Source organism: Cornus florida, unplaced genomic scaffold (genome assembly GCF_030987335.1).
Source record: "Cornus florida cultivar Cherokee Brave unplaced genomic scaffold, ASM3098733v1 CherokeeBrave_3.0.0_Hap2_Chr01, whole genome shotgun sequence".
Taxonomy (NCBI): domain Eukaryota; kingdom Viridiplantae; phylum Streptophyta; class Magnoliopsida; order Cornales; family Cornaceae; genus Cornus; species Cornus florida.
This window is the reverse complement of record NW_026775571.1, coordinates 93,683,605-93,702,759: the sequence shown is the minus strand read 5'-3', so window position 1 is coordinate 93,702,759 and position 19,155 is coordinate 93,683,605. Positions and strand designations below refer to the sequence as shown.

The 19,155-nt window shown below is 33.8% G+C and overlaps 1 protein-coding gene across 1 annotated transcript; it reads right to left on the bottom strand.

The window, feature by feature from the left end:
• Positions 1-12,228: 12,228 nt before the first annotated feature.
• On the bottom strand, positions 12,229-15,756 carry LOC132306831 (G-type lectin S-receptor-like serine/threonine-protein kinase At1g11330). Its single transcript, XM_059804403.1, has 7 exons — positions 14,416-15,756; positions 14,019-14,126; positions 13,731-13,936; positions 13,451-13,661; positions 13,014-13,251; positions 12,738-12,888; positions 12,229-12,643 (listed from the first exon to the last, which is right to left on the bottom strand). Exons 1-7 carry the CDS (start codon positions 15,692-15,694, stop codon positions 12,332-12,334), a joined length of 2,505 nt encoding a protein of 834 aa, XP_059660386.1. The 5' UTR covers positions 15,695-15,756; the 3' UTR covers positions 12,229-12,331.
• Positions 15,757-19,155: the final 3,399 nt, after the last annotated feature.

Here is a 19,155-nt window from a genome sequence, read left to right as displayed (position 1 = left end):
CTTCGTTGCACCAATAACAGTTGTAAGTAAACTCTGTTGATTGGATCTTGTTAGGTGTATAATGGCTTCTGACACGTTGCCAAAGGAAGTCCATGCACTCCATTTATATATATAAACAATGGTAATAAATATAATAATTTTAACTTTTTCATACAAAATGTGAATCAATAAAAATTTAACATTTGAAGTTATGCAAAATCGAAAAAAAAGAGGGGAGAGAAAAGGAGAGAGAGAGAGAGAGAGAATCTTCTTTACTCTCTAAATCCCAAATATCATCTCTACCATTTATGAGACATGTTAAGAATGGAATATATCTTAGAGAAAATAAAAATATTACAAAGAGAAAGAAATAAACTTATGGGTTCAGTGAGGGCTTCAAAGGTAGATAAATAAAAAATATTAAGTTTAGAGAGGAAGCTAGAAAAGATGATTGTGGCGATTTTATAGACAAATAGGTAGGGCAAAAGACGAGGGTTTTGTAAAAGAAAAAAATAGTGGGGTTATTATTAGAATTTTGACAAAAGTTTAGAATTAAAATATAAGGATAAAGTACAAAAAAAATAACTCCCTAAACTATAAATTGCCCCCTAAAATTTGTTACAATTAAGGACAAATTTATCACAAAAGATTTTTTACCCTTTTTCATTTATTAAATTTTTTTTATTATCTTTTCTCTTTTCTAAATATTAATTATCCTATTTACCTTAATTTTATTATTAGTATCAATATATCATAAAATTAGAAAACAAAAATAGATTTGTAATTGAATTTTTTAAAAATGGTTAACATATTATTAAAAATTAATTATTAATAATAAAGCTTAGTATACTCGGTTTAAACTTTTTAACAATAAAAATGTATTCCTTTTCATACAATATATTCATGAAAAATTGATAAAATACTTAAATAAAAAATACCTTCTTTTTTATGCAATATATTCATGAAAAATCAAGAAATTAATTAAATATTTAAAAAAAATTACTTAAGATTTTTATTTAAATAGTTAATTAAAAAATTAAAGGTAAATTTATGAAAATTTAACGGAGAATCTGGAATCAAAATAGTATGAATTTTTTAAAAAAATTTACTTTATTAAGAAAAATATATCAAGCGTAATTCAATAAGAAAACTCATTATGGTTATTAAATAAAAAAATTTAGACACTAGCTTATTTGGTAACAAAATATGATTTGTGCCTTGGATAAATTTATGAAAATTTAATGGAGAATCTGGAATCAAAATAGTATGGATTTTTTAAAAAAATTTACTTTATTAAGAAAAATATATCAAGTGTAATTCAATAAGAAAACTCATTATGGTTATTAAATAAAAAAATTTAGACACTAGCTTATTTGGTAACAAAATATGATTTGTGCCTTGGATGAACCACATCTCAGGGTCAGGCGCTGAGGAGCACATTGAACTATCCATGTGGCTGAGAGCCCTCACAGCCCAGGCACAACGACGCAATTATCAGGGGGCACTTGCAGCGAGGAATACCCAATAACAGTTGACCATCTATGCAAGTCTGTAGTCTCAGGATACTAGATGCTCTCACCTATTATTATATGAGAAGGGAAGGTCACCCTATATCTTTATTTAGAAAGAGGAGCTTCTCCTCTGCCTACAGATTTATGAAACCACCTCTGGGATTTTTGGGGTCTGGAAGGTCTAGCTTCAAAGGAATGGGCGAGGGAGCCGGAGGCTTCCACCACTCTTGTAAGAAATTAATTCACCTCGCTCTTCTATTCCCTATGGTGGTTTCATTCTAATTAAAAATGTTCTCGGTGAAAACAAATGTGAATGAAAGATCCCACTGAATTGAATTGGGTCCATGAATCTAAGAAATAGTAAGAATTCTTGATCTCTCTCAATTCGAAAATCGAGGATTTGAATTGATGTCCTTTCATTGATTCCTCCTAAATTGTATTGATTTATCCTAAATTTTTTATTTCAATTAGAATTTGGTTATTCACCATGTACGAGATCCCCGCTAAGCATCCATGGCTGAATGGTTAAAGCGCCCAACTCATAATTGGCCACTTTGACTCCGACTTTAGCTTCTCCCTTCTCTCTCCACTTCATAATCACTTTGAGGTCAAAGATTTCGGTACCTTACACTCTTTCTTGGGCATCGAAGTTCATCAAAATGATTGTAGCATACAACTCAGTCAAACTAAGTATGCTAATCCAACGAAGGTATATATATTAATTTTTCTTTATTTACAGGAAAAACTGCCAAGTGGACAAGAATGTAATTCTTCTCTGTGGTTTAGGTGATTGTTCCCGGCTATTCTTGTGCTTTTATTTCTTTGATAGAGTTTAAAAGGAAAAAAAAAAAAAATGAGAAAAAAACTTAAAATAAATAAATAAATAACACAGTAACATACTGCATATTCCCCTCCCCTAGATCCTCAAAAGAAAATTTTGCTGAGTTTGCCTTTTGCATAGGGTGCGGGCTTGTCAAAATTCTAGCTGGGACATGGACCTCTGAAGCATCTTTTATCTTTAAAAAGTCAAAGCTGATAAATTTGTATAATTAATAGATTAAGAAAGACGAGATAAACCAACTACATTTATGCACTGCTCTTTGAAAGAAAAAAGGGAAAATAATAATGAATTTTCTATTGTGGGTCCCCCTTCAATATATCCGTGGTGGAGGACCTTTCGTCCAGAAATTATTACTTGCAACCATTATAGGTGCAACGAATATACGAGAGTTGTTGAACGAATATATAAGAATTGTTGAATCACCACTGTAATGATGGACCCCACCTAATCTCAAATAATAAATTTGACTATGAGTTAATCCAACCTCACCCTCCCCGCCTTAATAATTATAATGATAATTGTAATAAATAAGTAAACTTAGACCAAATGATTAATTATTTATTATTATTAATTATAAAAGATTGCCAATAATGGTTGCAAGTAATAATTTTTGGACAAAGGGTTGAAATCTTTTATAATTAATCATTTGGTTTGAGTTTACTTATTTATTACGATTATCATTATAATTATTAAGGCGGGGAGGGTGAGGTTGGATTAACTCATAGTCAAATTTTTTATTTGAGATTAGGTGAGGTCCATCGTTACAGTGATGATTCAACAACTCTCGTATATTCGTTCAACAACTCTCGTATATTCGTTGCACCTATAATGGTTGCAAGTAATAATTTCTGGACGAAAGGTCCTCCACCACGGATATATTGAAGGGGGACCCACAATCGAAAATTCATTATTATTTTCCCTTTTTTCTTTCAAAGAGCAGTGCATAGATGTTTGCGTTTGCATAGGGTGCGGGCTTGTCAAAATTCTCATTTTATTTCTTGTGCTTTTCTTTTGAGGATCTAGTTTTTTTTCTCTTTTTTTATTTTTTTATTTTTTTATTTATTTTTTAAACTCTATCAAAGAAATAAAAGCACAAGAATAGCTGGGAACAATCACCTAAACCACAGAGAAGAATTACATTCTTGTCCACTTGGCAGTTTTTCCTGTAAATAAAGAAAATTTAATATATATATATATTTTTTGGGTTGGTACTGCGTAAAACAATGGATGAGCATTACCGTGTTCTCTCTCTCTCTCGATGTAACTGTAATTTGCATATACTTCTTGGTTTAGCCATCAACCTCTAAGAAAGATTGATGCAGACAATTGCAATCGCTACTGACCCTATGATCACAGCACTTGTGATAACTAGTTCTGTGATTCTCCTTTTATCTGGGAAGCAAAATAATGTTTGAGTGAGTTGAGTTGAAATGGATTAAATTGGAATTAATTATACAACTTCCATGGCTATCTTTTCTTTGTTAAATTAGAGACTAATGTTGTACTATTCGGTGGCATATTGGAATTGGAATTGAAATTGAAATTTAAATTAAATTTTCTCCAATTTCAAAACGCTAATTCCATGTTTCGGTGTCAATATATATTAGGATTTCCAAACTTATGTAATTAATGAATGCTGTTGTATAACACATAATTTGGGATTGTATATATGCATGATATATGTCATACTCTTAAATTTACAAATAGTAATATTCTGTAATAGCTATATAATCCACTGCTATATGTGTGTGTGTGTGTGTGTATATATATGCAAACTTAACTTGTTACGAAATTCCTTAATTATTTTTCCTAGCTATTTTCAAATAAAGCAACTAAATTAATTTTAAATCAGGATGTCAAATGAAGCAACGAAATAATTTCAAAATAAGGATGTCAACTAAATTAATTTTAAAATCAGGATGTCCACAAAATTAATTTTAAAATCAGGATGTCAAATGAAGCAACCAAAATAATTTTAAAATCAGGATGTCAACCAAAATAATTTTAAAATCAGGATGTCAACTAAATTAATTTTAAAATCAGGATGTCCACAAAATTAATTTTAAAATCAGGATGTCAAATGAAGCAACCAAAATAATTTTAAAATCAGGATGTCAACCAAAATAGTTTTAAAATCAGGATGTCAACTAAATTAATTTTAAAATCAGGATGTCAAATGAAGCAACCAAAATAATTTTAAAATAAGTAACGGATCAGCACAATATATATATATATATATATATTACCATATAACACTTTGTATTGTGCTAACAAAATGAATAAACAATTAAATGACAGCTATGAAATAGGCACCCAAAAAAATCAGAATTCACATTAATTAAAATAGAAAATGTCAGAGTACAATTTACCTACTCCATGCATCAAATTTACACACACATTTATTTAAATATGTGGCATGAGAAAATATGGTACAATCCAAAATGAGTCTTGATTAAATTAACAATGCTAACTACATAACCAATACTTAAAGGTCATTATTTTAACATCAGATCCACAACACATATATTTTAGTCCCATAAGAACAATTACAAATAAACATATATAGGACTAGTATTATAGGAAATTTTCAAAGGTAAAATATGACACATTAAATCAAGTCAAGATAGGATCATATCAGCTTTAGACTGTTGAGGAAATTCCACATATTTTATAAAATAACATAAATACAATAAATCAATTCAACATTACACAATGAAATAAAATAATAAATAATTCATTACTGAATAATTTTGAATAATACATTAATAGCGCTTTGCAATTCTTTCAATAAAATTAATACAACAATATAAACAATATGGATATAAAGATGAATAAGGATTTATAACAATATAATAATTCTGCAATAGAAAATTAATATAATAAACCTAAAGCTGATAATCCTCCCCTTCGTGTGGATATTGGTGAGACTAGTCAACTCCAAGATACAACCTAATCTGCTCGCAGTAGTGTCTCCTCCATGTGCACGATGACAGAAAGACTAAGTCTAAGTCTATATAAGTCTAGTTGCTCATCAACTCAATATGTAAAATTACTCTTAAGGAAAGAGCTCATAACCTTATACATGAAAGTCTCACTCTTTTATGATAAATTACCATTCCCGTCAAATCTCTACCTATGATACTTTATATAGGAAGTATAATGTTTGAAATAATATACCCCATAAATATTATTTAACTCATGTAATAATGATTAATATAAATGTTATGTAACTCATATAATAATATTTATAATAAATAATTATATTTATTTATATTTTTATTAAAATATCCATAACATAAACAATTGTAATAAATATAATAATTTTAACTTTTTCATACAAAATGTGAATCAATAAAAATTTAACATTTGAAGTTATGCAAAATCGACAAAAAGAGAGCAGAGAAAAGAAGAGAGAGAGAGAAACAGAGAGAAAATCTTCTTTACTTTAAACTTAGATCCTCACTAGTGAGGATCTATAATATCCTCACCTCTTATGTGGTCTGTAGACATTAAAATTTTAGTGGACTTTTTGTTTTGACAAATTGACCCATCAAATATGTGTTTAAGGTTTAATTAAGTTATTTAATTGGCCCAAGCTTGGTCCACTTAAATTATTTAATTAGCCCAGCCTAGAGGATTAAATGAAAAGATAATTAGTCTTAATAAAATATATTTAGAATAATTATTTTTAAGGATAATTATCATAATATAACAGGCCTGGCCCAGTTATGATTTTATCTTTATCGGGAAAGGACACATGTCATCATCCTATTAATCTAAGAAGCTTATAAATAAAGACATGAAGGAAGGAGAAAAGGGGTCAGAAATTCAGAGACTCAAAAATCCAGAAGGTCCAGAAATTGAGAGACTCAAAAATCCAGACGCCAGAAATCCCAGAAAGAAATACAAAAGCTCTGTTAACATTCATTCCCAACACCCAAACCTGAAGGCGAAGAGCAACAAGCACATAAAATCATACCGTTCTTTATCAAATTCCACGGTGATCAACAACAAGCACATCAAATCGTGCCGTTCTTTATTCAAATTCCATGGTGATTCAAGATCAAGCTCGTGTAGCCTTTGAATACCAACAAAGGAAATCGAATTAGAGGACCTTATTCTTTATAAAGAATATTACAGAGGATTATACTCCAATTTTTCTAAATTAATAAAATTCTATTATTTTTGCTCCCTATTTTGTTCTTTATTTGTAGACTGCAAAATTTGTGTGCACAAATTTTTGGCATGCACGGTGGGATATCCTCTGCCTCTCATCTCTTTCTCCTACATCAAATCCTCAACAAATTCATCGTCAGATTCTATGACTTCTAACAAGATTCAGACGAAGAGCAAGAATAACACCAAGGACATCACAGTCAAGACGGACAACATCATTACCACCACAAAAGGTGGCAAGAAGGTTGCAACTTCGTCAAATGGTATAAACAACTCTGCAAGTTAAATGATGTGGAACATAGTAAAAATATCCGTTCCTGCCAAAAGACAACACAATGCAATAAGATTCCATTCCGCCAAATCTGTCAAAGTAACAACTTAAACTCATACTGCTTTCACCTCGCTAGGGGCAAGGAGGAAGGTTCCTATAACTTCAAAGGTTGCTCCAGTCACAAGTTTAAGTTCAAGGCTGGTCCACCCAAGGCCAAAGATTTTTTCTTACTCCATCACTATGACCCGTGCAATTGAAAGATTACAACACTCTATCAAGGAGCAAGATCTAAAAATTGCCTCGCTGACAGAAAAGTTAAAATTGCGTGACGACAATGTTGAGTCAAGCAAAGGCCGAATTCCTCATTCTAATTCCATGCCTGAGAACACTCCAATTGATGATCAAAATGACATGTCCACCAATTCAACAATTGATGTTGCCTCCGTCACCTCACTTTCTGTCCAACAACTTCAAGATATGATACTGAATTGCATAAAAGAACAATACAGTAACGTTTCTCAAAGTGCTCGCATGTATTCAAAACCTTACACAGAAAGAATTAACATCTTAAAAATGCCGGTTGGGTATCAACCTCCAAAGCTTCAACAATTTGACGAAAAAGACAATCCCAAGCAATATATCGCACACTTCGTAGAAACTTGTGGCAATGTTGGTACAGACAGAGATCTCTTTCTTAAGCGATTCGTTCGTTCCCTCAAAGGTAATGCATTTGATTGGTATACAAACCTCAAAGTTGGAGGTATTGACAGTTGGGAACAGATTGAACGAGAATTTCTCAACCATTTTTATAGCACTCGTCGTACTGTAAGTATGCTGGAGCTTATAAATACAAAACAGATGAAGGGTGAACCCGTAGTTAACTACATCACCCGTTGGCGAGCTCTAAGTCTTGACTGCGAGGATCGTTTGTCTGAAATTTCTGCAGTTAAAACATGTATGCAAGGCATGCAATGGGAGCTTCTTTACATCCTACAAGGGATTAAGCCTCGCATATTTAAAGAGCTTATTACTCGAGCCCACAACATGGAGCTTAGCATGGAAAATCATGGTGCTAAGGAAGATGTTCTTGATATACTCGACAACTTTCAAGAAGATGAGGGAAGTGATTCCGAAGAAGAAAACAATATGTTTCCTAACTCGGATAACGAAGAAGCTTCATCTTTCATTATAAGCATCATCTCGAGAGACTTACATCAAGAAACGCACCATGTTATAACATGACTTCAATCGAAAGTGCAAAATCACAAGGGCAATTAAGTTAAGGAAACCAAGAAGAAAATCCTCAAAGTGACGATAAGATAGTCCGTGCCCTCCAGTATAAGCTTGGATTGTCGTCTTGTTCTTGCAAAGTTGAAGAATAATTAAAATTGAAGTACTCCAAAATACGAGCCTAAACTATCAATGACACTCCTTGACACGAGTTTAAATTGTCTACTTGAAAACAAAAATCAAGAACTCCTTGACACGAGTATAAACTATCTACTTGAAAAAAAAATCAAGAACTCCTAGGTACGAGTTTAAACTGTCACCAAAAAAAAGAAATGACACTCCTTGACACGAGTTTAAACTGTCTATCTGGGAAGAAAATCAAAAACTCCTTGAGACGAGTTTAAACTGTCTCCCAAAAAATAAAAAATGACAATCCTTGACACGAGTTTAAACTGTCTATCCGAAGAAAAAAAAATCAAGAACTCTTAGACACGAGTATAAACTGTCTACTTGAAAAAAAATCAAGAACTCCTTAATACGAGTTTAAAATGTCTCAAAAAAAAAAAAAATGACATTCATTGACACGAGTTTAAACTGTCTACCTGAAAAAAAAAAAATCAAGAACTCTTTGATACGAGTATAAACTGTCCAAAAAAAAAAAATCCCTTTGACACAAGTATAAACTTTTTTCGGGAAAAAATTGAATTACATGATGACTTGATACCTTTTCAAGGTACGTAGGTATCTTGGAGGCCTGTTCCAAGTTCAGTCTACCAAAAAAAAAAAAAAACTCCTTAAAGTTGCAAAATGGCAAAGTGTGCTCGTCACGAGATATCAAAAGGATTAGTCGCAATTAATTAACTTGGCTTACTGTCAAAATATTGTCGTCGCTCATCACAAATTTTTAACTTGGCTCGCTGTCAAGATGTTGTCACTCATCATGCGATATCAAAAGTGCTCGTCGAACCTGTCAACTTGACACGCCACCGAAGTATAGCTGCAAAGAAAATTTTAGTCTATCGCCAAATTGTAGCTGCAAGGAAGAAATTTGACCCACCGCCAACGTGTAGCTGAAAAGAAGAATTTTGGTCTATCGCCATAGTTATAGCTACAAAATAAATTTTGATCCGGCAAAGTGTAGGTGGGAAGAAATAAATTGATTCATTGCCAGACTGTAGCTACCTAGAAAAATTCTGTTCACCGCCGAGGTATTGCTGAAAGAGAAATTTTGCTTTCTGCTAAGGTGTCGTTGAAGAAAAAAAAAAAAATTCTGCTTGCCACCGAGGAATTGCTGAAAGGGAAATTTTATCTGTCAGCAAAATGTCATTGCAAAGGAAAAAGATCTTTGCCTTTCCATTGAGCTGTCGTTAAAAAAAAAAAAAAAAAATCTGCTCGAGGTATTGCTGAAAAGAAGAAGTGGCTTTGCATGTCCAATGAAGTTGAGAATTTAATATCAAGTCCAATGGATTCTTCCTTAATCTGATCAAAACCAAAGTTGGTGAGTTCGCATGTAGCCTTGCGTGTCCAATGAGATGAACAATGTTCATTGTTAAGATTAGACAATTGAATGTATGTCCAAAGAGATGAACAGTAGCATGAACTGGGGCAGATGGAAGAAGCTGTTCTAAACCCATGTTTCCAATTAGTTCTTTATCTTTAAGTAGCCATATCCCTCGGGCAACTGCTAATGCAGCAGAAGGATCTGTGACTACGGAATCTCCAGAATGAAGAATCGACTTGTCAGTCCTGGAAAAAGTTGGTTTCCAAGGTTCCCCTTTATCTGCCAAGACAAAAACCCGAACTTCTTCTTCAGGTTCCACTTCCTCGCCTTCCTTTCCTTTATTCTTACCAAGATTAATACGTTTGCTTTTGGCAGAAGAAGGAGGATTCTTTTTAGCTTTCTTCTTTAAAGGGGCAACTTTAGCCTCCTTCTCCTGCTCAGTAGAACATATAACCAGCAGAGGAGTATCCTCTGCGGCCTTTCTCTTAAGAGCTTCAGCTCTTCTCTTCTCATCCTCTGTCAAAGGAAAGGAATCAAAGGAAGGAAGCGATAAGTCTATGAGGTCAGCTACTGAAACACTAGACACAATCTCCTTATGGTTGGAGGAAGAAAGAAGGTCATCTGTAGAAGGAGGGTTGTTCCAAACTCGTTCCTTAAGGAAAGCAATCCTTGTTCTACCCACCGAAGATGGAAATGATGCTAAAAAAACAAAAAAATTCATAAATATGGCGAAAAAGCAAAACCTGGCAGGGGAAACAACGAGAACACTCTAGATGAAAGGAATAAAGGTCTTCTATACCTAAGATCCCTAATTTGAGAGGAATAGGAAGTTTTTCTGACTGAGGCACAGACCACTTTCCCTTAATAATGATCATTCTTTCTTTCCATCTCTTCTCAGAAGTAGGAAGGTCTGTCCATATCCTTTGTTGAAGAGAAGAAGTGAAATAATAGCGGCCAAGTTCGGTTTGGTGTCTAGAAATGGTATAGCTGAACAATAAGTCAGCGAGAATCAGGTCAATACTTTATAACCTTCGGCGAACAAGAAGAGCCGACACTATTATAAGAAAATTAGGGTTTACTTGGAGAGAGGTAATACCTAATTTATTGAAGACTAAGTAATAAAAGGGGTGAAGGGGAAAACGAAGGGCATTAAGATGTCCGACAGATAAAAGCAGTTCATTCTCACCCACCCTTTCACCAGAATTGAAATCGGCGTCGGTTGGGTACTCAACTATTTCTACCCCCTCGGGGATCTCAAACTCTTCCATTACGGAATCAATGGTGAACTTAAGGCATCGGATTGACAAAATCATTTCTTTTTCTTTTTTGGTAAAGATATCAGTAGATCCAGAAGTAGATTCCTTCACTTAAGGTGAAGAATTATCTTCTCTCATAGTAGGATCACTCGTAACCTCAATAGGGTTAGAAACCCCGGGAGGTGGAACTCTAAGAAGAATAGGAGATGCCGAAGGGGTAGTTTCATAATCCATAATTTCTATTTGATCGTGAGTGGATGAAGTGTTCATAATATGGATGCAATAAGAAAAATATAAAATGACCTGAGAAATTGACGAGGCTACGAACACATGGAAGACAAGAGCAAGCTTTGGAGAAGTTTTGTGGTCAGAATGTCAATAGCCACTTTCAAAACCGCCTCTTACACTTCTGGAAACAAAGCAAATTTAATTTGCTTCTAATTAAGGACTGTTGCTCAAATTAGGAGGGAATTGGGGGTTGTGGAGGAAAAAATTCCCCTACCAATAAATATCAGCCACGTCATTAAATAAGTCATAACCTATTTCCCCTGGGCCACATGATTTTTTAGCCCAGCCTGATGAAGCCCAAAAGAACTATCATCAGCCCAACACTAGATCAACTCTATCTATCCTCAGTCAAATATACAGCTAGGATAAAGATTATCCATGATTCAGATCAAGTCAATTACGTTATCAAGGGAGCTTTACAAGGAAGAATCTATATGAAGCAAGTACCCTGTATAGAAGAAAAGCTTTACAAAGAAGAATCTATATGAAGCAAGTACCCTGCATAGAAGAAAAGCTTTACATGGAAGAATTTATACGAAGAAAGAATCTTATACAGAAGAAAAATCCTTATATGGAACATAATGATGAAGGATAATGGTGAATAAAACGTGACGGACAAGCAAGACGAGTGTTACCATAATTTATCATTAAATCTTGTATAAATAGAGGCATGAGTTTTCAATAAAGATCATCAACAAATTCTCTAAATATATATTGCTTATTGTTTTATTGAGTGTTTTACTTTTATTCTTCAATTTATTATAATTGACGAATTTTTGCACCTACAGCATGAAAGTTACAAGAAAAATGAAGTCACCTTATTCACCGAAAAAAAGAAAAAAGAAAAAAAGAAATGAAGCCACCATGGTTCTCTAGCATTTATTCAAATCAAGATTGTGTTTAGTCAATTTAATTTGTTATTACAAATACCATTTAAACATGCATTTGAAGCTTCCTTGAATTGTATGTTGGGCAGTCCCACTTTTACAGCAAATCTAATGATTTAATCACAAGGCAATGACTTTGATGATTTTCTTTTTATTTCTTTGGCTGCTGGGGAAAAATATATATATACAATGGTAAAGTTGACTTGTATACTTTTCCCGGTTGCCCAAAAAGTTTTAAAAAAACAAAGAATAGATAGGCAAACACTAACTTTTGAATACAGCTGATGAGAACATAATTATGTTTGAACTTTGAACTTAACTATAGTCTTTATATACAATAAAAGTGTTCTTAAGGGATAATAGTAAGAGAAAAAATCACAAGAATTGTATGCTAACGGCCATCAATGGTTGTTAGAGTTACATTGTTTGCAGAAAATCTCCTTCTTCGGGTCAGTTGAGAAGATCGTTTATTTGATAGGCCCAATATATCAGTAAATGCAGGTTGTGTCGGAGTTGGAAGATTAGCAATTTCACTACTAAGCATTGATAGAACAGTAGAAATAGTAGGCCTATTAGTTGCGAAATCTTGCACGCACAACAGTCCTACATGTGCGTATCTCAAGATCTCAACTTGAAAGCATGGATCAGAAATTGTTGGATCTATTAGCAATTCAATCCTATCTTCATTCCACAATTTCCAGGCCTGGACAGGGCAACAAAACCATGAAATGTTGAAATTATAATGATTAAAATGGAACCATATGGAGTAACTGAGGCAATAGTTCGAGTAAACTTACAAATCCTAGAAGGGTTAAAGAGTGCTCATCCTTATAAAAGCTAGTGTTTTTTCGCCCACTTACAATCTCTAACAACAATACTCCAAAGCTAAAGATATCAGATTTTTTCGAAAATCTCCCATGCATTGCATATTCAGGGGCCATATAGCCGCTGCATTGTGTCATTAGACTCGTTAAAGCGCAAGGAATAAAATTATTTGAGTTGAAGTACCCCATGAGAAAGAAGGCTTATCACGTGAATGATTGATCATTTTGGGCAAACCAAAAAGCACTTACTAGGTTCCAACAATCCTTCTAGTGTTGGCTTGTTTTTGGTTACCTCCAAAAATCTTTGCCATGCCAAAATCTGAAATTTTTGGATTTAAATCTTCATCCAATAGAACGTTGCCCGTCTTAAGATCTCTGTGAATAATCCTTAATCTGGAATCTCTATGAAGGTAAAGAAGGCCACGGCCAATCCCTTCAATAATGTTGGCACGTTTTCTCCAATCTAGAAGTTTTTGCTTGATTGGATCTGAAAGAATATTGAAGAAAAGAAAAATCAAGTTGGTTAAAGTTTTGAGACAACAAAACTGATGTTGAGATGAAACTTCCCCACAGACTAGAAAAAGAATGGCATTTTGTCTTCTCAACGCAATCAAGTTCCTCAATATGTTAAGATTGTAAAAATAAAATAACTAGAAATAACATAAAGAGCTTTTTCATGAACAAACCAAAAAGAAATCCATCTAAGCTTTTATTTGGCATGTATTCATAGATCAACATCTTTTCTTCTCCTTCTACACAGCAGCCAAGAAGTCTAACAAGATTACGGTGCTGGAGTTCAGAAATCACCACAACCTCATTCATAAACTCCTCATGCCCTTGTCCGGAGGATCTTGAAAGCCGTTTAATAGCTACTTCTTGTCCAGATTGCAATTTTCCCTGAAAGTAAAGATTCAATGGAATTTTTTATTTTTTATTTTTGGTAAATTTCAGATGAACAAGTATTACCTTGTACACTGGACCAAAGCCACCCTGCCCGAGCTTATTGGCGACATCAAATTTGTTTGTTGCAATTTCCAGCATCTCAAAACTGAAAATGGATAGCTCTTCCAGTTTAATTTTGTTTACATTGTCTCCATGCAAGCTTTCATTCAAACAATAGGGATTCACTTTCCTTTTCTTAGGCAGCGACATCTCGCTTTCTTTCTTCCTTCCTGATTCAGAGTTTAGTAGGTAATCTATATAATAACAGCAAATATGTGCTAATCTCTTTAGCTAATTTTAGTGAGCATATACCTCCTGGTCTAGCCATCCTCCTCCATAAAAAATAGGTACAGATTGCAATGGTTACTGACCCTACGAGCACTGCAATTTTGATTACTACTTTTGTGCTTCTGTTTTTCTCTATAAAACAAAAGGAAATTTTTTATTGAGTTAATACGGACTAAGAAAATAAAAATTTAGACAATTTCCGTGGCTTTCTTTTGTGGGAAAATTGGAAAAAGTACTATACTTGTGCTATTAAAATAGACTAACGCATACTTAAAACTAGAGCACAAATGTCAGGTGGCTAACATGTAGTATATTCAATGGTTCAAATTCAGAAGTAAAACAAACAGAAGAGGATTTTTAGAAGCACTTAGTATTGTTATTTTATTTTATTTTTTTTAAAAGGATGATTAAAAAAACTTACCAAGTTCTGAATATGCGATACGAATGTACAGATCTGCTCCACCATAGGAAAATTTCTGTATGTCAATTAAGTCTCCACTCCACTGCATACAACCAATGCCACTACAATACGCATATGCTATACAAGAACAATTATTCAAGCACTGGCTTTTGCAGTTGTCTTCCGCATCAAAAACCAACTCAGCGAATGCCGGCACTTTCACTGTCATTAGCTTTAGAAACCCATCTTCTTTACCCTTTCCACCACCAGTGTTGTTTCTCTCACACTGCAATTGTCTCCTCCTTACACATCCACTGGTCCAATTTCCTCTACTCCATTCCTCCTTATCGTTTGGATCAAACCCTTGTAAACAGGTGCATATTGGTGAACCCTTCACATTGCAGCTTCCAAAAGGACCACACTTGCCATAAATATCACATTCAGTATTTAGCACCGAGCACGTATTTTCCCAAGTCTCCTTTCCTTTTATCTTCTCCTTCCTCCCAAGAGTTCCATCAGAACACAAGGAATGGTATGACAGAGAAGACTCATTGACATAATTGTAACTTAAAATTACATTTCCTTTTTTATCATCTACAAATTCATATATTTTATTGTATACAGGAACCATTGCAGGTATGCCAATAAAAGACTGGCCATTCCATGGACCACTGCGCCAGTATGGATGACTACCATTCCATATATAAATTTCTGGAATATTCAGAGGGTTGATGCCAGAAGTGAACTTTCCAGTGGATGGATCTGAAGGGCTTTTCAGCTGAGTCTTCTTATCTGTAAACCTGTTGCTACTAATTTTCATCTCCTGCAACATAGAATCCGAAGGGTGATCAAAACTCTCCCATATTATGTTTCCATTGGACTCATCTCGCAGGATAAGGTTTCCAGAATCTGAAAGCTGGGCAGTTGAATTCACCGAAGAATTTGGAACATCTGATGACCAAACAATCTGTTTCTGTCTATCCAAGACCACAAGGTTGCCATCCTTGGATATTGTCAGAGTCCCATAAGAGTCATTAAGAGGTTTATCTCTATTGGCGACCCATACCACAGCCTTCACAGAGATCTGGTTGTACCAGATACCTACATACCGGTAAGTAGAATTAACAGGACTAAAAAATCCCAATTTGAAGGTGGCTCCATTGGAGACTATAGCTTCAGGGTCATTGATGGGTTGAGTTGATGTAATTGTGTTTATGGCTGTGCAAAATACTATAGTACAACAACAGTAAAATATGTGAACTGGGATTGAAAGAAGAGTCATTAATCTTGTAAGTTCCATGGCAAGTCTGAAGTCTAGTGCTTCTTGTTGGTGAAGAAGATGGAAGGTGTGTTGTCTATTCAGAAAAGGTTGATTATTGTAGTCGCAAAATTTGACATCCACAGTCAACCAGTATAGACAGAGACGATGATGGACACCACTCGATGAATTGAAGGGGACCCACAGCTGATTTTTTTTTGATGCGTTTACATAAATGGACACCACTCTGATACGTGAATGATCTTTCTCTTGATAGATAGAAACAAACATCCAATAATAAAATATTTATGAGATGAAAATAAATAAATAAAAAATGTCAAATGGTGGCAGATCCGGGTTATAATTCGGACCCAAACACCATTCTAGTGTGGGTTTGGTGATTGTCGATCACAGAATAGGTCTAAGACTAATTTGCCTCTAATATTAGATTATGTTGTTGGGTTTGTGGCTCAAAATTTGTGTGCAGAAAGTTAGTTTCCTTTTTTTGTTTTGGAAGGTTGAAAAATTTGTAGAGTAAATTGTATTCCATTATTTTTCTATTTTAGAGTTTTGATTATTATGGTAACTCCTTGTAAGCAAGTGTTGTTGGGTCTGTGGCTCAAAATTTGTGTGCAGAAAGTTAGTTTTCTTTTTATTTTGGAAGGTTGAAAAATTTGTAGAGTAAATTGTATTACATTATTTTTCTATTTTACAGTTTTAATCATTATGGTAATTCCTTGTAAGCAAGTTGAGTTGAGGAATACTTGTTCAACAAATAATTGGATTTGAAGACTCTATAAATAGAGATGGGTGTGAGAGGTTTAAAGAGAGGAGAAAAAAGATGTAATGGATTTAAGGTTAAGTATTGTGAGGAGATGGGAGATTATATGTAATTCCCCAGTGTATACATGTAGCCTCAAAAAAGATAATGAGTGAGTGAGTGGGGTTTTGACATATAGTTGTATACTCTCTTTCTTAATTCATAATAGTGAAAACTCTCTTTTCCATGGACGTAACCCTAGAGTTGGGTGAATCATGTAAAATATTGTATTGTACATGGATGCGTGTGATTGTTACATCCATTAATGCTTGTGTTGATGTGATGTGGTGATGCTTTCGCTGTGTATGATGAATGAGAGATTCGATTCTCAACAACAAGTGATCGTTGAGTGGGTTGAAAGGAATTGATTATTCCCCAACATATGTAGCCATTCGAAAACTTGTCATTTGATTCAAAAGCTCAAGTTATTAGAAAGTATGCATGCCTGCTCACAAGGTAATGTTCATCCATAACTCTGTCCGGTGCTTGTTGGTTGTGAAGACGGAAGATGTGATATATTCTAATTTGTTGTCAAAAAGGACTTCCATTAATTAAGAGTAATTCAATTTTCAATTCCCTTGGGTCTCTTGACAAAAGCGCCCAAAACTTTGAAGTTTGAACTAAATAGGGAGACCAAGAGAGAAATTTTTAGTTACAACCGTTATTGGTGTCACGGATGTATGGCTCCGTTAGATTAGGTGGGGCCCATCATTACAGTGATGATCTAACGACTCTCGTACATCCGTTTCACCAATAATAGTTGCAAGTAATAATTTCTGGATGAAGGGTTCTCTACCACTGGATAGATTGAAGGGGGACCCACAACAGAAAATTCATTGTTGTTACGCCTTTTATCTTTCCAAGAATAGTGCATAATATATTTAGATGTAGTTGGTTTAGCTCATCTTTCTTAATCCATTAATTATACAAATATACCAGCTTTGACTTTTTAAAGATAAAAGATGCTTCGGAACTCCATGTCCTAGCTAGAATTTTGACAATCCTCCACTGGAAAGGCAAACCTGGTAAAATTTTCTTTTGAGGATCTAGGGGAGGGGAATGTGCAGTATGTTACTGTGTTATTTATTTATTTATTTATTTTAAATTTTTTTTCTCATTTCTTTTTCCTTTTAACTCTAACAAAGAAATAAAAGCACAAGAATAGCTGGAACAATCACCAAAACCACAGAGAAGAATTACATTCTTATCCACTTGGCAGTTTTCCCAGTAAATAAAGAAAAATAAATATTTATATTTTTTGGGTTGGAACAACGTAAAGCAATGGATGAGCATTACCTTGTTCTCTCTCTCTCTCTCTCCCTCTCTCTCTCTCGTGCTAACTGTAATTTGCATATACCTCTTGGTTTAGCCATCAACCTCTAAGAAAGATTGATGCAGATAATTGCAATCGCTACTGACCCTATGATTACAGCAATTGTGATAACTAGTATCTTTGAGTGAGTTGAGTTGAAATGGATTAAATTGGAATTAATTATACAACTTCCATGGCTATCTCTTTGTTAAATTAGAGACCATTGTTAAATTAGATACCAGTGTTGTGCTATGTTTGGTGGCGTATTGGAATTGGAATTTGAGCTAAATTTTCTCTAATTTCAAGACAACAAGTGTTAATATATGTTAGGATTTCAAAACTTAGTCAAGAATATGTGATGACTCATATTTATTTATATGTTATGAATCAACAAGTAAACAAACAATAGAAGCAAAAGAGGATTATTTGAAGCGCATATTAAATTACAAGATCATAATAGTAGGAGGTAACATTTACCAAATTAGCAATGGCCGCCATTTTCGCTGTCTTTAGCTTGAAAACTCCGTCTTCTTTGCCATAGATTTCACATTTATCTTCCAAATTCTCCTTTTCAATATCCAGGTTTTTCTTCACTGTAATTCCATCATAATTCAAGAAAAAGTACAATACATTCATTTGTAGGCCGTGTAAGTTAAATTCACGGCTCCTTCTTTATCAGAATAATAAATAAATAAACAAACCGATTAGACTACGTCCAGATTCACGAACAAGAAATTACAAAGTTACCAAACCCCAAATTCTCACTCTCTCTTTCCACGCTCCAAACCCTAGCATCGTCATGTAACTGGGTCCACGACCGCAAGCAATGGGCCTACTCAAACCCACTATGATAATACGGTTGCACCTCAATTGAAAAATATTAATTCAAACTTAATTAAAATTGGGTTTAGGTTAAAGTACCGTTAATCAGAACTATTAAATTTTTAAGGTTATTTTTTTTTTTTTTTTTTTTTTTTTTGAAATTTTCATTAATATTTTGTTCTTAAGAGTATTCTAAATTTTTAATATGAAACTAACTCAAGATCAAATCAAATTTTGTGTGGAGATTGACCATATTTGTAACTTGACTATTTAATCCGAAATTTCAACCAGAGTTTAAAAATTTAAGGATGAGTTAGGCTTGAATTGATTAGTTAGAGATAAATATCAGATTAAGATTTTAAACATTTCTTATAGTTATTGTTGGAGATCGTCTCCCTCGTACAATTTTTTGAAACTTTTGAGTCCGTCACTAGATGCCAGCAGGTAGAATGAACAGGACTAAAATCAGTTTGTGTCTATGGCAGTGCAAAATTCTATAGAGTAAAAATTGTTAGGATATGTGTGCCCTAGCATAGCAAATTCTAATTT